Consider the following 20524-nt stretch of genomic DNA (forward strand, 5'->3'; position numbering starts at 1 on the left):
TTAGAGTATTTACAGCTTGGTGACTCTCTCTCTCTCTCTCACACACACACACACACACACAAAGTCTATAACTGGTTTCTATGTCTCAAGAAAAGTTATATATATTGTGCTTGATGGATTTTATAATCCATACCAAACATTTTGTGCTCTTGAAAACTACTTCCCTTCAATGTCTTGCTACATTTTTTCTTTGGGTTTCTTTTGTGTGAGCGCGCGCGTACACACACACACACACAGTGGCAAAAGTTTAGATAGCTTGTTGTCCTAGTTTTCATAGCTTTGACAAAGTATAATACTATTTTCACATATTTTCTTTGAAGTTTTATTAGAAAACATGTAACGTTTAAAATATTAAGATGTTTCAATGAATCTTCTATGTTTAACAACATCAAATTTTCACTTCTTGATGAAACTAAACCAAAAACATGGTCCCCACATCCCTAATGGCAACACTATATATGTAAAGATATGGATCGACTTCCAAAATCTTGCTCTCCACACATCTCAAGTAACATGTTAAATCCAATAGAGTTTATTGGAATCTCTTCTTTGCATTGGGTGCAGTAGGTTTGCAATTGAAATGCATTTCATATTCATTGCCACATGCTACGTCAATTCGGGAGTCACTTCTGAAATTTCTTTATTACTTCCATTTGAATAATTATATTACACAACGAGTTTAAGGAAAATTTGCAAAAGTACATTGAATCAAAATGTTCTGAAATAAGAAAACATGACCACAAAAAGAGCATAGTGATACTATGTCATGCTAGAAAACATGCGCCTTGAAGACATAGTCATGACATTTTTGCTCTGGCAAACATAACACCTGCAAAGAGTCCTGGAATTAACAAATTAGAGAACTCAGTACAAAAAGATTGGAATCATCTAGCTTCAGAGGTCTCAACCATAACCATATGTGAAAAACTTAGACAATCGCAAAAGGCTTCACAAATCCATGCAACAGCACAATGTAAAACCATCAATTCTTCTCACACCATATTAACATTACACCTACTACTAAACAATAAGACCATAGCTTACCAAAAACTATGCTCATTACATTTGTAATACTGGTTGGCACTTTAAAAAGCATGGTGCCAGCAATTGAAATAGGAATTTTGTTTAACGATCCCACCAAGCTGCAAAAAAGCAGAAAACAAAGGATCAGCTTAGGGCCATTAGAAATGTTTCTGGGCTTTACAACAAGAAAAGTAAGAAGTGGTTTATACAAACCCTGCAACACATGGGAGCTATGACTATTTCTTGTCAGCATACAGGACTGCTTGCAAACAATTATTAGTCAATCGCCAAATGTAAGCCACCATCACGAAAAGGAGTCCTTTGGGTAGTCTAGAATTAAATTTTTATTTTCGGAAGTCTCTCTCTCTCTCTCTCAAACACACACACACACACACACACATTTTTTTTAAAGTGAAATCCATCGTCATTATATTACCTAAAACAGTCCCAAAAAAAAGGACAGCAAGCTACAAACATAAGAAGATATCATTATATGACAAGTAGGCTGAATAATCGAGAACCCGCCCATGTAGACAATCATAGAATGATTGCTGTATAGATGCTTGGAAAATTTGTTTCTTAGCCAAGGAGGGATCACCAAAGACCCGATGGTTGCAGTCCTTCCATAAGGTCCATAGTGCCCAATAACGGACCCAATTAAAAACAAGATCATATCCCTCGCTCACCGGATGAAAGCCAAACAGCCAGAATTGCTTGCCAAAGCAAGCACTGGGGAAATGAGCTTGAAGCCGTTCCTCTAGCAAAAGCAAGAAATCATGATATTTAGGGCAGTGCCAAAAGAGATGGGGCATAGACTCCTGCAAGGTTAGACATTGCTGACAATGTGGCAGGAGCAATCTGACGACAAGCAAAGATCTGTTCAAACGGAAGAGCCCCAAGCAAAAAATTACCATTTGCCAAAGAGGGAGCTTTAAAGCCCAACCATGCAGCAATCTTTGGCGCCACCATTGTTAGGTACACGTGGCATAAAACAAAGCACTAAGAGGACACCCTTGCCACACCGAATGAAAAAGGGTCCAGTGATCTGTGATATCACCAGCCAAAATGCCACCAGATTTACTACCTTGATGTAACCAATAAATAACATGCTGCATTTTTTTCCCAAATCCTAGAAATTTCATAGTTTGTGAGATGAATCCCATTGTACTATATCAAAGGCTTTAGCAATATCCACATGTAGCAAGAGAACATCTTGCTTAGTGTACTTTGCATATTCAATTCCCACAAAGGCATTGCAATATTATCTGCAGTATGTCTGCGGGGAATAAAACCATAGTGATTAGGGCACAACCCTTAATTCCAAAAACCCTTGATATGAGCCACAATCATCTTAGCCACCAGCTTATAGATGACAGGCATGAGAGTAATGGGTCTCCAAACTGCAAGAGACTCACATACAAGTTATTTGAGGAATACTTTAACCAATCCTTCCTTCCAACTAGCTGGCATCTGCTGAGTTTCCCACATATGGTTAACATATACAGTAATGCGGGTAAAATCGGCATCCCAATACTGTAGAAAAAATACCATTGTCAGACCATCCCAACCCAGACTTTTCCTTTTCCCACATGCTCACATGGCAACTTTCAATTCTCTCTCCTTGAAAGGAAGTCCAAGTTGCATAGCTTGTTGCAAGACAGAATTGAAGTAACATGCTGAAGAAGCTCCTGTTGAGCTAAACTCATAGCATATGGTGGAGAATCAGCCTGCCTAAAATGCCTAGCAAAGTGAGAAACACATGCCTTAGTGCGCTCTGGAATCGGTCCAACTACCATCCAAATTCTTTACCCGGCAAATATTTGTAGTTTGCTTCTTATAATGCAAGCCCTTAAAAAACTCCATTGAAGAGCAGCCCTTATCTGCGAAAGCCCTTTGCCTAGCTTAGCTTCTACAGAGACCACGGCCTGCGGATTCCAGCAGAGGGCTTCATTGATAGGCTAGGATATACACAAATCCACCTCCCCACTCCTTGAGGATATCAATCCAACAAACTTCCATTTCATCACTGCCTCCGTATTGGTCGAGTGGAGGGCATACCCAAAGAGTCGCATCTGCACTAAGCGATCATCAGGATATGGAGTCAGAGGAGCACTTCGCTTTCACATGCCCCATGTACTACAAGATCATAGGTCGCTATCACTACTTCTGCAAGTCTCTCGCCTACCCAGATCAGAGATGCTTGACACCTTCATTCATGAGAGCCTTCTAACACAGGGAGTTGTTGCTCCGAACACGTAGGTGCGATCAAGATACCTAGCCAGACTCCTCTCAGAGCATGATCACACTAATCACTCTAGAAAAATGAACAGGGGTGACAATGGCACTTGCTCACCGCAAAACCCCGTCTAGGAGACCACAGTGAGCCAAACATGCCGACAACCACCAATGCTCCATCACAAGTTTTATGCCACCACCACAACCTTACACAGCAGCACCCCCTTCTCAAGATTGACACCTTGCCTCAGAGAGCTTTCCTCTCTATGTATTGATGCCGTTATGATCATGATTATGGCCTTTCTCTTTCTTGTACTCATCATGGGTGTTCATGCCTACCTAGTGGCTCGACCCCTCATATCATTGTACTAGGTTTCTTTTAGTATAGAACCTTTGGTCTTCCAAAGACTTTAATAAATTTTCTCTTCTTTCTAGTCTCCCATTTCTCAATCTTTCTGTCATCATTGCATTATAGGATGTGAGTAGCCTGGCACAGGCAAGCAATCTCATCTTGAGATAATTCCCGAAGATGACTAACCTCTATTACTTCTTGAAGAGGTTACTTCTTGACAGAGGTTTTAGCTTTGGCAACATCCTCTCTGAGATTACGCATGAAATTATTGCCATAATCACAAATGACATGCTGCATGCGGGTAACAAAAGTTGTCTATGTGTAATCAACATCTATACGACAGTGTGCCCAAAGAGGAACAATGGCATCCCGCACCATATTTGTGTAAGCCTCATGCTGCAAATAACTATTATTTATCAAAAGCAACCTTTATAGCTGGCAATCTGTCCTATTGAATATCATAAAAAGATAGTTGCAACGAAAGAGGAGCATGATCTGAATTAGGAAAAGTATAATCAGCCCACATATTACAAGTGAAGGCATCATATTGATGCACATCAAACACAAACCAATTACCTGACTGGGCTCGATGGAAAAACTGCACATTATGCTGAAAAGTATAACCAAGAAGCAAAGGTTGTGTCTCTTTCCAGAGGTCAACAAGACCAAACTGAAAGAGCAATTGAGTCCATTGCACTCTCTAAGAGGCCAGCATATGCGTATGACCAGATGAGTCATCTCCTAGCTGTGGCACATTGTTGAAATCCTCACAGACAAAGGCATTTTGCATCCAAGGATATTGCTCCCACTAGATCAAAGCTCTGTGATGCAAAGATTGAGGAACATAGACCGAAGCAAACACAAATATCCCCCCTCGCATGAGGCATTGCATAATAGTCCAATGATCATCCCGCTCACTAAAAGCCACAACTGGCTGAAGAGCATGTTTCACAGGAAGTCATCATATCTTGCGAAATGCCCCATATGAATTGCATAACCATGCTGGTTATGCTCCTGTAAGGCAACTATCTCGCTGCAATCTCTAGAGATATGCCCATATAGTCTTCCATTTGTGCAAATCACACAACCCCTGTACATTATATGTCAAACACTGTAGTTTTGGCAACATCTTTACAGAAGTATGTACATACTACAACACCCCAAATGGAAATCAAGATTGCATATCCACCTCAGGATCCAAGCATGATCATGACAGTCAGGCAATGAGAGGGCGGTCTGGGAAGAGAGTTCTAACATGCAACGGTTATCTGATCGTGTAATCATAGCAAGACCTTCTTTAAACCTTTAGCGAGGAATTATAGTTATGCACCATAGAGAGAGAAAGGAGATGAGGGTAGAGAGAGAATAAAGACGACAACCGATTGGGTCCCCGTCCCCACTGAGGGACCCCTCCCCCAATCAAGGGAGAATTTGCTTTCATACTTAGAGAGCTGAGAGAAAAATAATACGGAAACATGCTTCTGAAGAGTACAATGTGCACATGTATTGCAAACCCAATGACCTAAGAGGCAACTCCTACTAATACCGAGACCTTGGTGCTGTCCACAACACTGATGATGTAGGGCACTTCTGCAAGGCAAGAGACTTGCGCTGTCCACCAGGATGCACAGTTCCTGCGTGAGTGAGAGAGTGAATGCTGGGAGTAATGGAAGCCAAGAGAATGACTCCGTTTGCTGGTCTGCATGTACTTCTCCCACAGATGGCTGAACTGATGGCCAAGAAACTGAGGCTGATCAGGGCCAGAATAGGGGAGGCACAGAGGCTGCTCTGAGGGCTGAAGGATGGCTAGAGGAGTGCTGAAGGCTGGAGGGCAACTGGATGAGGAATGAGGACTGCAGCCCCCCCTTTATATAGGGAGCTGCGGGGTGAGCCAACCAGCCCCAAACTAGTCAGCTGGTTTGGGCCCATAAATGGCAGCCTAGGGAGGGGCACAAGGCAGCCCCTCACCAAGCCCATTCTCCCTTGATGGGAGCTCATTGGCTCAGCCTCGAGGGGGCCCTTCCGGGCTCCTATCCTAGGCTAAGACCTAGACCTACCTAGAACCCTAAGACGGAAACACTAACCTACTTTCTCCAGTGAGTACTAGTGAACAAGGACTAACTATCTGACTTTACCTAACTCGTGCCTTACTGTCCCTACATAAGGGCTCACAATTGGGTCATGGCATACGACAAAATATCCTATCATAGGAACTACTTGCAATTTGTCGATGTAGCTAGTGTGTCACATTGCACCCAAGTGTAGGGGTGCATGTGGCATTCCCTCCTCCTTAACTTGGCAGTAGGTTCATTGCTTCCTAGTCCGCCAAAAAATCTTTCGGAAAAATCTTCGTCCAACCACCTTGCTTCATGGGTACCATGATCATAGAACTTGGTAAAAAACTCTCTCCTTACATTTGTGAAGAAGGATCTACTCTAGCTGCAAAACTTCAGCTTCATCAAGGATTTCACATTGTTGCTCGTCGAAAATCTCGGTAAGAAGAGGTCCATAATACGGCTTTAACCAAGCTACAATGGAAAACATTATGCATTGTCCAACTGTCTGGTAATCGTACCTTCATTAGGACATCATTGATCTCTTTTATAATGGGGAATGGCCCAAAGCTCCTGAAAGACAGCTTAGGGCATCACTTGTCCACCTGCTTCAATCTTTGCTTGATGATTCTTAAATACACCCATTGACCCTCTTTATACAGCACATCTCCTCTGGACTTGTTGGCGTACGATGCTTGAGCTTTGGTGATGCGGGTTTTAACTGACTCCATAATCTCTGCCACAAATTATGTGGTTTTGTTGGCTTTAAGAGATGGAGACACCACCTTGGTGAGGAGTGATGTAAACCGCCTTCCAATACGACTTCGTAAGGTGTGCAACCAATGCTCAAAGAATAGGGATCGTTCAAAATGGCATGCACAAGCGGAAGAAACTGCTCCCACTTTCCTTGATCATCATGACAATATGATTTTAAAATATCAAACGCCATACCATTGTATTTTTCTATGGAACGCACTGGACATCTGCAGCTTAGTACTAAAATTATCAAGCAAGGCTCGCCAAAAATTAGACGTGAATTTGAAATCCTTGTCGGATGTGATGGTCCTTGGCAACCCTCCAATGGGATACCAATACTTTATAAACAAACGAGCTACGTCTTCAATGCTGGCTATCTGCTTGCAGGAAATAAGCATACAAAATTTACTAAAGCAACAAACAATAGTAAGACGTTGAGTATTATGCTTACCTATAGATGCTGGAAGTGGTCCCACGAAGTCCATGCTTATGTCCTGGAAAGGACCGTCTAATACTGGCAATGGCATAAGTAAGCCAACCACCTTTTTGTGGGAAGCCTTGACCTTTTGGCATATTTGACTGTTCTGAACATAGTCATACAGGTCCTTCCGCATCATTGGCCAATAGAAATAGCGCTGCCATTGATACCTCTATGACCCCCTGTAAGAGCATCGTGGGCATCATGAAGAAGTAACTGCCGTTTGTCTTTGAGCACACAACCTTTTCTTATAAAAAGCCAACCGTCCTCTAATAAGTAAAGGCCTGGAGCAAGAGTCGTTGCTATTGGAACTTTGTGCCAAACTCTGCTGAATCCGTGTATTGTACCTTCATACTATCAAGATCTTTTCCTTGTATTTCGAGCACAGTGGCCTTCTCAATGGTCTGGATTGAACCTTTTTGACTTGTGGCATCAGCTACTAGGTTATTTTTGCCGAGAACGTACTCAATCATTCCCCCAAACTGCTGGAATATTTGGCTTCACCGTTGCTGTCGATCACTCCATTGTAAGCTAGGCATTGTCTGAAGCCACTTAAGGGCTTGGTGATCTGTTTTGACTGTGAAAGTCCGTCCGTAGAGGAAAGGCTTCCAATGCTTTAATGCCTGAATGACACCAAGTAAAACTCTATCATAAACTAAATATTTTTTCCCGGCATCATTGAGCTTTCTGCTACAGTACGCCACGGGCCTATCCTCTTGTTGTAAAACTATCCCGATGGCTGCATTGCTTGCATCTGTGATTACTAGAAATGGATCATCCCAAGATGCGATCTTCATGAGTGGTGTTGTTGTAGCCAACCGTTGCAAATCATGGAAGGCTTGCAAAGCTTTGCTAGTGACATGAACCTTTTGTTTGCATGTCTTTACCCCCTTTAGTAAATATGTAAGAGGGGCTGCGTATGTTGATGAGAACCCATCCATATGTGTAGGCTTAACATAAACCCACAAAGGACTGGATCTCTTGAGCCGTCGTGGGGACAACCCAACTGGTTATAGCTTGAATCTTCTCTGGATCTAATTGAATACCTTGAGCACTAATGATGTAGCCCAGATACTGGATTTCCATCAGCCCAAACTCACTCTTTTTTGCGTTGAGATATAGCCTGATTATCGCGCAATAACTCCAAGGCACTTCGCACATCCTGAATATGATGCTTTGCCATAGCTGAAAAGATAAGGATATCATCTAGAAAAATGAATAGGGACTTTCCAATATAATCTGTAAATACCCGAGACATCATCTTTTTTTAAAGTGGGTGGTGCATTCTTCAAACCAAATGGCATGACTACAAACTTGTAATGAGCTCATTCTGTCCGAAAAGTTGTCTTTTGAATATCAACTTCAAAAATCCGGACTTGATGGTAGCCACTCTTGAGATCGATTTTTGAGAAGTACTTTGCACCGTTGAGTCTTTCCAAGATATACTCAATGCAGGCATAGGTAACTTGTTACTTACTGTATGTTTGTTGAGTGCTTTGTAGTCAACACATAATCATGCGGACTAATCCTTCTTCTCAACAAAAAGAATAGGTGCAGTGAATGGCAAAGATGACAGTCTTATAAACCCTGCACGCAATAACTAAGACACCTACTATTCTAACTCCCTCTCCATAGACTTGGAAAGTTGTAAGGACAGTTACTTGAAGGTGTGGAATCCAAAATCAAATCGATGAGATGGTCTTCCGGTCTGGGTGGAGGTAGCTGGGGTGGTAGATCGTCCCGGAGCATAATGTCTTGGAACTCCTGGAGTAGATCAACCATTGCTTGCCCCATCAGAGGAGCGGCTTGTACTAAATTTATCTGACAATGGACATAAACAAGTGCACACACTGCACCCCTGCGGACGGCATGACCTACTTGGATATGAGATATTAAAGGAATCCCTGGTATGCTCCGATCACCGCGTATCACGGCTGGCTTAGGTAAACCTTCCACAATCGTGAAGGTATCATGCTGCCAATCACAAGTCGATACATGCTCACGGAACCACTCAATCCCAAGGATTATGTCGGACCCCATCAAAGGTGTCAGTATAAAGTCCCACATAAAAACGGCCTTCTGAACTAAAAAAGTAAATTTATGGCCTTATGCATAATGTGTGTGTGCAAGCCAAGTGTGAACCCATCCATTGCAAGCTCATGAGGCACCAAAGTGCACCTCACTGTCTTGGCAAGCTGAGGAGAGATGGCATCTTATGCACTCCCCATATCAAACAGTACAATAAACTAATGCCCTTTAGCTATGCCATACGCTCGAATAAGAGCCTTCTTTTGGTCTGAGAGATCGCCCTCCTTCTTACCTTGAAAGACCACCAAGAGAACGACGTTCAAAGCAGGCAAGACTGCATTTGGACCTGAGACTTGTGGCAGGACTGGAAGAGCCAATGCAGTGGTGACAGTTAGAAGTGGACGCTTTCACAACATTTTTGGGAAGCCACTTAGGACAATCCTTCTTGCCATGCCCAGCAATGTGGTGGCAATGAAAGCAACGATGTTCTTGGTGGTACCACTTCTATTTGTCGGGTTGTAAATAGCCTCCCGTAATGCCCGCTTTAGCCTTCTCATCTGAAGTCATCTTGGGCTTGGACTACTTTTGACCAAAAGACTGGCTGTTTTTCTTTTGCTCCTGGTTGTCCTTCTGATCCTTCTCCCCTGGATTGATTGACTGCTGCAGGGCTTTGGAATCCTTCTGGACCTACTTGGGCTTACCCCCGTTCAGCCTCATTTCTTGATTCTAAACTAGCCCGCTCGTAATCAGGCGGATCGAAGTTCCGAATGGGAAAACGAATGTTAGTATCTAATCCCCTAATGGATTGCTTCAACTTATCGCTTTCACACACACCCAATTGCTGCGCCAATGTGATGACCTTGTTACTGTAAGACAACACAGGCAACCCATTTTGGGAGAGACGAGAAAACTCATCCTCCAGGTTAATCATATATTGCGGCGGTAGAAAACGAGATTGAGATCGGTAACAAAGATTGCCCAAACGAAATTCGTCTTATAAGTTGTTGGGTCAGTATGCTTACTGGCCCAACCACCAGGTAGCCACCTCACCAGTAAGATGAGGGGCTGCTAGGTGGACTTTGTCTTGCTCATCTTGAATTCACGCCAACGGAAAGTGAGCGACGAACCGATGACTAACTAGGCGAAAGCATTCTTTTTTGTTGTCTTTCTCCTCTTCATAGTCTTCAAATCTGTCCTTTTTTCCCGAACCTTCCATGGCGCTTAATTGTGTGTCCTTTCCGGATCTCAACACAACCATACACTGGCGGCAGTCAAGCTAGATGTAGACCGAAGCTTTGATACCAATGTAACATGCAACAATTATCTGATCGTGTAATCCCAACAAGACCACCTCTAAACCTTTAGCGAGGAATTATAGTTATGCACCATAGAGAGAGAAAGGAGATGAGGGTAGAGAGAGAATAGAGATGACAACCGATTCGGTCTATGTACCCACTGAGGGCCCCCTCCCCTAATCACGAGAGAATTCGCCTTCATACTTGGAGAAATGAGAGATACAAATAACACTCTTCCAGAGAGCACGAAAATGCGCTTCTGAAGAGTACACTGTGCACACGTATTGCAGACCCAACGACCTGAGAGGCAACTCCATGTACCCACTGATTTGGTCTATGCACCCACTGAGGGCCCCCTCCCCCAATCAGGGGAGAATTCGCTTTCATGCCTAGAGAAATGAGACATACAAATAACACTCTTTGAGAGAGCACGAAAACGCGCTTCCGAAGAGTACACTGTGCACACGTATTGCAGACCCAACGACCTGAGAGGCAACTCCAACCAATACCGAGACCTTGATTATGTCTGTCACGAGGGCATGAATTTTGGCACCTGCATGTTGGCCTGCATGGGGGCAGGACCCTGGGAAAACAAAGAGCGTGGTCAAGGGTTGCTTGATGTGCTAGAACCCCTAGAAATTGTGCCTTGGGGGTGATTTTTGTGGTTTTGGACCAAAAAGGGGGCAAAATACCCTTAGTTTTGAAGTTGGTCTTTGGTGCGGTTTTAAAAAGGCCCCACTAGAGGGGGGGGCTAGGGGCAAATGAAAGCCCTTAGGGGCAACCTAAGGCATGGGCTGCCACGTGGCATGCCCATGCAAGTCCCTTTTGGAAAGGAACTCCATGGAAGGAGCTGGCTAGCGGACCAGTGCACGGAAGACCTTGGAGTAGAGGAAGAAGGGGGAGGAAAAGGAGAGTGCGCAGCCAAATCGTCATGAGGGCGGTGGATCACGGATATAGAAGAAGCTCGGGGGTTGTTGCTATGCACAGGAGCTTCACCTACAGCTCTTGCAACAAGGACGTACGGGCACGTGAGCGAGGACGAAGCGGGCTGTGTACGGGCGCTGGCTGATGTGGCCTTCCCAAGGTCACCCAAACCGTACGAAATCCTTGGTAGAAAGGTACGGAAGGCTTTGGGGCTGCTGCCCGTACGGGACTGTACGGACAACCATACTGTCAATTCTCCTACGCGCAGGTTGTCGCACACAGCAACAGTACCCGTACGGATGCAAAGCTGGCCAAGCAATCTTGATGTTGTACGGTATGGGTACAGGGAGACATTATCACTGGCCACTTGGTGGAGCTTGTGACAAGCTGAGTTTAGTCACCTTTTGCTTGACCATCGACTCTATGCTTACGCTCAAAAGGTCGCTACCCGTGAAGGGCACGCCCATCCCTTCTCGTGATTGCCCATGAGAATTGAGCTGTGCTTTTTGAGGGACTTGCTTGGCAAGTCGATTACAATGATCTTTGAAAAAAAAAAAAAAGTCGATTACAATGAATGCTTGCACAGGTTGTTCGTGCTTCTGAGCACCGTGGGCAATTCAGTTATGCTTACACCCATTGTTTGGGTATTCCAGTGAGTCAGGGGCACTTGTGATTTGTCTGGGGAGCGTGTGGCCTTGTGTGGGCTGCTAGTAAACGCTCTTGGATTAAATGCAGGTGTTTGCACTGAGTATGGATGCTTACGGTCACATGCGTGTGAGAGCAAAGCCCCGCAGGGCTAATGTTTCGAATATTGATGCCTACTGAGAGTGGAAAGAGCATTGAATGCAAGCGGGTTTGAATTCATATTTGCTAGCTTTGGTTGGTAACATGTCCCGTGTGGGAATATGTTTCCGGTTTCTCTACGAGATGGGTCACACGCACGCAGTGGTTGCTAGGCAGATGGCACATCTTGAGTACAGCCTGATTGCTGAGTAGATAGGGGTCGGGAATCCATGCTTGGAATGGAAAGTATCCCTTGAACCTCGAGAGGATGGTACAGGTGTGACTGCCATAGTGTTTCCTGTGTTGTGATGCCAGTTCTCTTATGGGAATCAAGTTGATGTATCAGGGGGAAAAAAAAAGTTGATGTATCAGGATATGTGCAACCCATAATGTGAGAGACTATTGGTCATGGCAGTCCTGATCAGAGGAGAAAGCTTGTGTATTCTTTCCCTTTCTGCTTTGAGCAGATAGAAGGCTAATTTGGCATTGGTAACAGCTATGGGGAACTGTATGGCCCAGTGTGGTTACTAGTGACTGTTCCGGGCTGTGTGCAAGCTTCCTAGACTAGGGATGGAGACCTACTTCTAGGAGTAGTGAGAGCAGAGAACAGTAAAGGCTTTGCAGGGTATGTGGATGCCCACTAGGATGCGGAATGCCCCAGCTGTTAAGAAGGAATGTATCCTTTATGTAGCCTGGAATTTTGGGCCTCCCTCTCACTTAAGTAAAGAAATATCGAAAGAGGCGCCAAGGTTTGGGGCCAAGCTTTGTCTTTGTCTTGGTGCAGGGGCACTCTAGCTCCCAATGTGCTGGTAATACGTAATACTTTTGCTGAATTGTAAATGTGACAGTGTTGACTGGTTACTTGTTAGCTTTACTGCCCTTTAATTTATTGAACGCCGGTTTCATGGTTCCGTTGCCGGGACATCACCATCTTCTTGAAGGAGGTGAGCCTGTGGTTGTCTCTGCTGCAAGTATTGCTTGCTGTAATTGTATTGCAGCAAGGAGAATTCAGCGAGTATGTCACATAGTGACGAGCATTGGGATAGGGAACAGGAGTCCTCCCAAGATGGGCAATCTTTGTTTGAGGGAGCTTCTATTGAAGATGATCAGAATGCTGATAGGCAGCCTTATGGACCTATGCCATTGAATGGACAGCCAATAGCTATGCCAAATGGACAGGATGCTTTTATTGCAACAATTTATTCGTAGTCCTAGTGTTGATTTGTATGGCCAAGGCAATGGTTTTCAACATGAAAATTAGGGACAGCAAGTCATTCTGCATCCCTTAGTGCATCCATGATATTTTCATGGTGGTTCTGTGTTTCAAGCAGTGGCTGGCCAATTTGGGAATGGTCAAAGAATGTTTGGAAATCACCCTGTTGGTTTTCAGCCTGGAATGCAAGGTATGCAAGGCACTACGCGGTTGGAATGCGGAGAGTTGTGAATGGAAACACTGGCGTGCAGCCAGGAATGCAAAGTGGAATGTATGGCATTATGGGAGCTCCTATAGGCATGCTTGGTATGCAGGGCACTGGGGCTGGTATAGCAAACCCTGCTATAGGTAATGGCAATGTTGGTCAGGCTTTTTCTGTCCACTATGATGTATGTGGAAACAGCATTGGTGCAATCCTCCTGCAGAATGGACGGGTTGTTGCCTTTGAGAGTAGAATGTTGTAGGATGCTGAAAGAAATTTGCAAGTATATGAGAAAGAGTTGTTGGCTGTGGCTCTTGCTCTCTCTACGTGGAAGCATTACTTGCTAGGGGCTGATTTCACTGTACAGACAGATCATTAGACCTTGAGATATTTTCCTCACTCATACTAGGTTGTCTGAGAAGCATATGCGTTGAGTCCTGAGTTGGATGCAATGAAGGAATAGTATGTAGAGGATGGCAAGCCTGCAAGGCTCTAGGATCACTTGTCTGATGGACAGCAGCATTCGCATTATACTTTCAGAGATGGATTCCTTCAGATGCATGGTCGTCTTTGGTGTTACAAGCAGGTTGGGCCTAGCGTGCAGGGCATCGACCTACTGATGCTTTATTGAAAGCAATTGAGACTTTCTTTGGCCAACTTTGTGACAAGAAATGGATGTTTTTGTAAGGATTTGCATCGTATGTTAGCAGATCGATGATGTAGCTTACTCCTTGAAGCTACCGGATGTTTGGAGGATTTAAAATGCTCAGAATGTGAATCTTCTCAAACCTTTTCAGGAGATGTGCCAGAGGATATGCCTTCTGTGTGTAGCCAGAAGTTGGGATATCTTAGTTCCAGAGCAAGTATTGGCACATACGGGAAGGAAAGTAAGAGGTAAAGTTTCTTTGGTTTGTATGCAAAGTGGCTGAAGATACACCTCAATTGTTTCAGCTTTACTTGGAAGCTTTTTAGCTTGAGCCAACTTTGGTTGTGGCTCTTTCAGGCTCAATAGAGCATAGGTCTGGAGCATTGCCTGATGCTCAAGAGAGGGGTAGTACCTCTGTCTCTTTGTTACAGACAGGCACAGATATCTGGAGGTCACTTGGTGACATTGTATGTTTCCCCGAGGTACTGCTTGCTCATAGTATATCTGCCTTGGGACTTCTATGATCAATGTACTAGTTACTATGAGGTTTTTGTAGTGTATATGGATTGCTACCCTAGGCTCTAAACAATCATATATGATGTGCTAGTTTGTCATACATGCTCTAATGATGGTATATTCACATGTATTTCCGAATGCAATCGAGGACGCTTGAAATGTTTCAAGAGGGGTATGTCACAAGGGCGTGATTTCTGGCGCCTGCATATGGGCAAGACCCTTGGAAAACAAAGAGCGCAGTCAAGGGTTGCTTGATGTGCTAGAACCCCTAGAAATTGTGCCTTGGGGGTGATTTTTGTGGTTGGGACCAGAAAGGGGGCAAAATACCCTTAGATTTGAAGTTGGTCTTTGCTGGGGTTTTAAAAAGGCCCCACTAGGAGGGGGGGGGGGGATTCGGGGCAAATGAAATCCCTTAGCGGCAACCTAAGGCATGGGCTGCCACATGGCATGCCCATGCAAGTCCCTTTTGGAAAGAATCCCCATGGAAGGAGCTAGCTGGCCAACGGGCGCATGGAAGACCTTGGAGCAAAGGAAGAAGGGAGAGGAAAAGGAGAGTGCGCAGCCAAATCGTTATGAGGGTGGTGGATCACAGGTATAGAAGAAGGTCGGGGGTTGTGGCTATGCACAGGACCTTCATGTGCAGCTCTTGCAACAAGGACGTACGGGCACGTGAGCCGGGACAAAGCAGGCTGTGTACAGGCGCGCGTTGGTTGATGTGGCCTTCTCAAGGTCACCCAAACCATACGAAATCCTTGGTACAAAGGTACGGAAGGCTTTGGGCTGCTGCCCATACGGGACTGTACGGACGGCCGTATTGTCAATTCTCCTACGTTCAGGTTGTCGTACACAGCAGTAGTACCCGTACGGATGCAAAGTTGGCCGGGCAATCTTGATGTTGTACGGTCTGGGTATGGGGAGACATTATCGCTGGCCACTTGTTGGAGCTTCTGACAAGCTGAGTCTAGTCACCTTTTGCTTGACCATCGACTCTATGCTTATGCTCAAAAGGTCACTACCCGTGAAAGGCATGCCCAACCCTTCTCGTGATTACCCATGAGAAATGGGCTGTGTTTTTAAGGGACTTGTTTGGTAGGACGATTACAATGGATGCTTGCAGAGGTTGTTCATGCTTCAAAGCACCGTGGGCAGTTCAGTTATGCTTACACCCGTTGTTTGGGTACTCCAATGAGTCAGGGGCACTTGTGATTTGTAAGGGGAGTGAGTGGCCTTGTGTGGGCTGCTAGTAAATGCTCTCGGGTTAAATGCAGGTGTTTACACTGTGCCAGTTCTCTTATGGGAATCAAGTTGATGTATCGAGATATGTGGGACCCGTAGGGTGAGAGATTATTGGTCATGGCAGTCCTGGTCAGAAAAGAAATCTTGTATATGCTTTCCCTTTCTGCTTTGCGCAAATAGATGGCTAATTGGGCACTGGTAATAGCTAAGGGGCACTGGTAATAGTGTGGTTACTAGTGACTGTTCCGGCCTGTGTGCAAGCTTCCTAGACTAGGGATGGAGACCTACTTCCAAGAGTAGTGAGAGCAAAGAACAGTAAAGGCTTTGCAAGGTATGTGGATGCCCACTGGTATGTGGAATACACCAGTTGTTAAGAAGGAATGTATCCTTTATGTAGCCTGGAATTCTGGGCCTCTCCCTTAAGTAAAGAAATACCAAAACGGGTACCAAGGTTTGGGGCCAATCTGTGTCTTTGTCTTGGTGCAGGGGCACTCTAGCTCCCACTCTGCTGGTAATACTTTTGCTGAATTGCAAATGTGACAGTGTTGACTGGTTACTTGTTAGCTTTACTTCCCTTAAATTTATTGAAGGCCGGTTTCAATCTACACTGATGATGTAGGGCACTTCTGCAAAGCAAGGAAGAGACTTGTGCTGTCCACCATAGTTGGCCCGAAACGTGTTTCGGGCCTCGCACTTGAAACGAACGTTTCGAGGACCCCTAAAAACCCCCCAATGTTGAAAAGCCCCAAAAATGCCCGTTTTTTCGTATGTTTGCCTCTGTGTCGATTTCTGCGCTCCGTGTCAATCCATCGTCGCCTACACCGTACACGCAGTACAAATCACCCAAGATCCGTACGCCCTCAACCCATCCACGCCCATACATCCGTATAGGACGTACGTCAAGCTTCGACGCTGCTGCACGCAGCAGCTGCTTGCTCAACTCAGCTCTACCTATCAGGTCCAATATCTCAAGTAAGTTAACGTGCATGAATCTTCTTGTTTGCAGGATGTTCATGTTAGAATTATTGTTATAATTTAGCAGTGACCAATGTAATGTAATAAGTAGGTTAGGGGCACTTTTCCCTCATTTTAGAGGTTTTTCCCCCTAACCACAGTTAGTTCACTAACTACGGTTAGTGAAGGATAAGGTTTTGTCATTTAGACAAAACCTATCCCACTCTTCAGTTGTATCACACTCTTCTATTGCAACTATTGCTTTCAGTTCTCACTCTCCTACTCTATTGCTCTCTTGCTCACACACTCTGCTCTCTCTTCCTTAGTACTCACATTTGGTATTAGAGCAGCAAGATCCTGCTCTTAACTTCCTTGCCCGCAAGCTGACTACCCAACTACCCTGCTCCCTGCTCGTCGTCCATACAGTCCGTCTGTACAATCTGTACGGACTGATTCGGTACATTCCCGTATAGCACCTGCTCTCCGTACATTTGCTTCAGCTCTTGAGTTGCGGTACAACGCCGTCAGGTCCGTACAGCCGTACAAGCTCACGGAGCTCCCACTGTCCGTACATCTGCGCCAGCCCGTCGCCGTACTGTCGTACAATTCCACCGTACACCAGCTATTCGTACCATCTGCGCCAGCCCGTACAGCTCGTCATCATCTGTACTTGCTATTTTGCGCTGCTGTCCGTACAACTCGTACGGACTGTTTCGTACAGTCGTACCTGTTTCATACAGCCGCCGTACAGATATGCGTCGACTGTTCCGTACGAAAATCCGTACAATCCGTACAGGAATCCGTACAGTCCGTGCATTGTACGGATTTCGTACTGACAGTTCCGTACGGTCAGTTCCACACAATCTGAAGAGGCTGTGCTTTCTGCATATTTTTTCTTTGTAGGTGGACTCTGGAAAGTGTTTCGTGATAGGCATTTGCGCAGAGAGCCATTGTTTGGCTAAGATTTTGCAATCACACTGCAATTTTGCAGTGAAATTTGGGGCTTTTACAAGCAAAGTGCAATTTGTGCAACAGTTGGGGCTTTTAGAGCATTTGCCCCTTTCTGGTTGCAATTTCAAGCCACAAATTGGGGCTTTTGTGTTGGGAGAGCAATTTTGCAGGTTTCAGTTCACACTGCCTTTTTGTAAGTGTTTTGAAGCACTTTTGGCAGGTTTTGGGAGAGATTGGATGCTCTAGCAAATTTCTGACAGAGACATTACAGAGATTTGAGTTGCATTTTCAGCCAGTGTTTGGCTGTATTTTTTTGGGAATTGTGCACTCCATTCCCAGCAAGGGAATTCAGATTTGCATTTGCTGTATTTTCTTTCTCAGACATGGCCCAGCAAAATCAGAATGATTTCCAGTTCAATGGTCTCTCACAAGAGGATAAGCTGGATGGTACCAACTACTCCCTCTGGAGTTTTATGGTACGCAACATTCTGATTTCCCATAATTTGTGGGACTATGTAAATGGGGATGAGATCCGGCCAGCAAATGTGGCACCTAATACCCCTCCCCAGCAAGGAGGGGGCAGAGGTCGTGCACAGGGTACAGCTGCAGGACAAGTTATTGGTGCATCTATAGCTACTACTCCAGAGCAAAAAAGATGGGATTCATGTGATGCTTTAGCTTTATCGTGTATTTCTCTTTCAGTGAAAAGATTCATCATTCCGCATATCCGGTCGTGTAAGACCTCAAAGGCAGCATGGGATATTTTGGAGAGCATGTATGCAGCTCGGAATGATGCCATGGTGTCTTTTTTTAAAAGAGAATTGTCTACATACACATATGGAAGAGGGTGACTCCATGTCAGTGCACCTCACAAAGCTACAGGATTTATGAGAGAAATTGCTGAATATTGATGAGATCATTCCTGATTCAGAGATGATTACCACTACTCTGAATTCTCTTCCTGAGTCTTATCTCAGCTTTCATACGTCACTAAATTTGTCATTAAGGGGGGGGGCAAATCCTCTCAATTTTCACGAGTTGATAGGACTTATGTTGCAGGAAGAGCAGACCAAGAAAAACATGGCTTCACGAGCAGGTGAACATGCCATGCTTTTAAAATTCAAGCCTAAAGGAAAGGGACAAGCAAAGACATCAGCAAATCAGCCTTCCAATGGTTCAGGACAGCCTTCTCAAAAGGCTAAGGATGATGCAGGTAAGCCCAAGAAGAAGGGTATATGTCATTACTGCAAAAAGCCAAGTCATTACATTGGAGAATGCAAGAAGAGGCTTGCAAAAGAAAAGAAAAACAGCTCCAGTATGGCTGTTTCAGATTCAGCTCCTCATGCATCTGACAATGAGCAAGCTACAACCAACTTTGTGGAACACGACTATGCCTTCTTGTCTTGCATTTCAGACTCTAGGTTGGCTGCTCCGGATATTACAGCCACTTGTTATGATGACTCTTATGCTTTTCTGACAACCAGTTATGATTCTTCCAAGGATGCATCAGCTTTCAGTGTCAATGAGACACTAAATACATGGTATTTTGATAGCGGTGCCTGAAAGCATATCACTTCCAGGAGGTATCTTTTCACATCTCTGCATCCACCTCCCGTTGGTAAAAAGGTCACATGTGCCAACAACTCCTCCTATTCAGTTCGTGGTACAGGAGAAGTTGAACTTACAGCCATTGATGGCTCAACATTCAAAATTTCTGATGTCTTGTATGTGCTTGGTATCACAAAAAATCTACTTTCAGTGTCCACTCTTAACAGAGCTGGATTTCAGGTCATTTTTGAAGATGACAAGTGTGCAGTCCATGACAGAGAGAATGACTGCCTTGAGATTGTCTGGCACTTTGTTACGTGGTCTTTTTCAGCTTGACATGTATGAGAAAAGACCAGCACATGCTCTTGCAGTTTCCACTCCTACTACTGCTATGCAGAATGCGGAGTTATGGCATGCCAGATATGGACACATGCATTATGGCAGCTTGATGACACTTCAAAAACATGCTATGGTTGATGCATTGCCTCCTCTTGAAACACCTCCTCCACATGCCTGTGAAGGGTGCATTCTTGGTAAAATGCACAGATTTCCTTTCAAGAAGGATGGATCAGTAAAAGCTGTTAAAAAATTACAGCTTATTCATAGTGATGTTTGTGGTCCCATGAGAACTCCATCATTGGGTGGTCATCTTTACTTTGCAGTTTCTCAGGTCAGCAAGTATAAGCACAGCCCAAAGACTATGCATTGGCAGGCTGTAAAACACATCTTCCGTTACTTGCAAGGTATAAAGTCTTTTGGCTTGATGTTTCCCAGGGGGGGTGACTTGCAGATGCATGCCTACAGTGACTCAAATTGGGCTGGAGACTATGACACTAGGCAGTCCACAAGTGGCAATTGTTTTTTTTTGGGCAAAGCTTGTATTTCTTGGTTGAGCAAGAAACAATCTACAGTGGCTACCTCCTCATGTGAAGCTGAGTACAGGGCAGCTTTCACAGCTACAGTTGAATGTGTTTGGCTGCGTCGCTTATTTGCTGATCTTCATCTTTCATTGGAGGGTCCTTCTCCAATTCTCACTGATAGTCAGAGTGCTATTGCAGTGGCAAAGAATCCTGTGCTTCATGCTCGCACGAAGCACATTGAGGTTTACTATCACTATGTCAAAGAGAAGTTGCATTCAGGAGAGATCAACATGATCTATGTGTCAACACATGACAATGTTGCAGACATTTTCACCAAAGCACTTTTCACGTGGAAGTGCTTTGGTGAAAATGTCTGCAACATTGTACATTTTCACCAAAGCACTTTTCACGTGGAAGTGCTTTGGTGAAAATGTCGCCTGCATACATTTTCACCAAAGCACTTTTCACGT

General features: G+C 44.6%; 1 protein-coding gene across 3 annotated transcripts in view; it reads right to left on the reverse strand.

Moving 5' to 3' along the window:
• Nucleotides 1-548: 548 nt before the first annotated feature.
• The window catches only part of LOC147892854 (GDP-mannose transporter GONST1-like), an 83569-nt gene continuing 63593 nt past the window's right edge, over nucleotides 549-20524 (reverse strand). For all 3 annotated transcript variants that reach the window (XM_087386903.1, XM_087386904.1, XM_087386902.1), the window contains 2 exons: nucleotides 1045-1142; nucleotides 549-841 (listed from right to left, as the gene is read on the reverse strand). In XM_087386903.1, coding sequence (XP_087243029.1) covers nucleotides 798-841; nucleotides 1045-1142 — 142 coding nt within the window. In that variant the 3' untranslated portion in view covers nucleotides 549-797. The remainder of the gene's footprint in view (nucleotides 842-1044; nucleotides 1143-20524) is intronic.

Source organism: Dipteris shenzhenensis, chromosome 16, assembly GCF_047967505.1.
Source record: "Dipteris shenzhenensis isolate YYH24624 ecotype China chromosome 16, Dip_SZ_1.0, whole genome shotgun sequence".
Lineage (NCBI taxonomy): Eukaryota > Viridiplantae > Streptophyta > Polypodiopsida > Gleicheniales > Dipteridaceae > Dipteris > Dipteris shenzhenensis.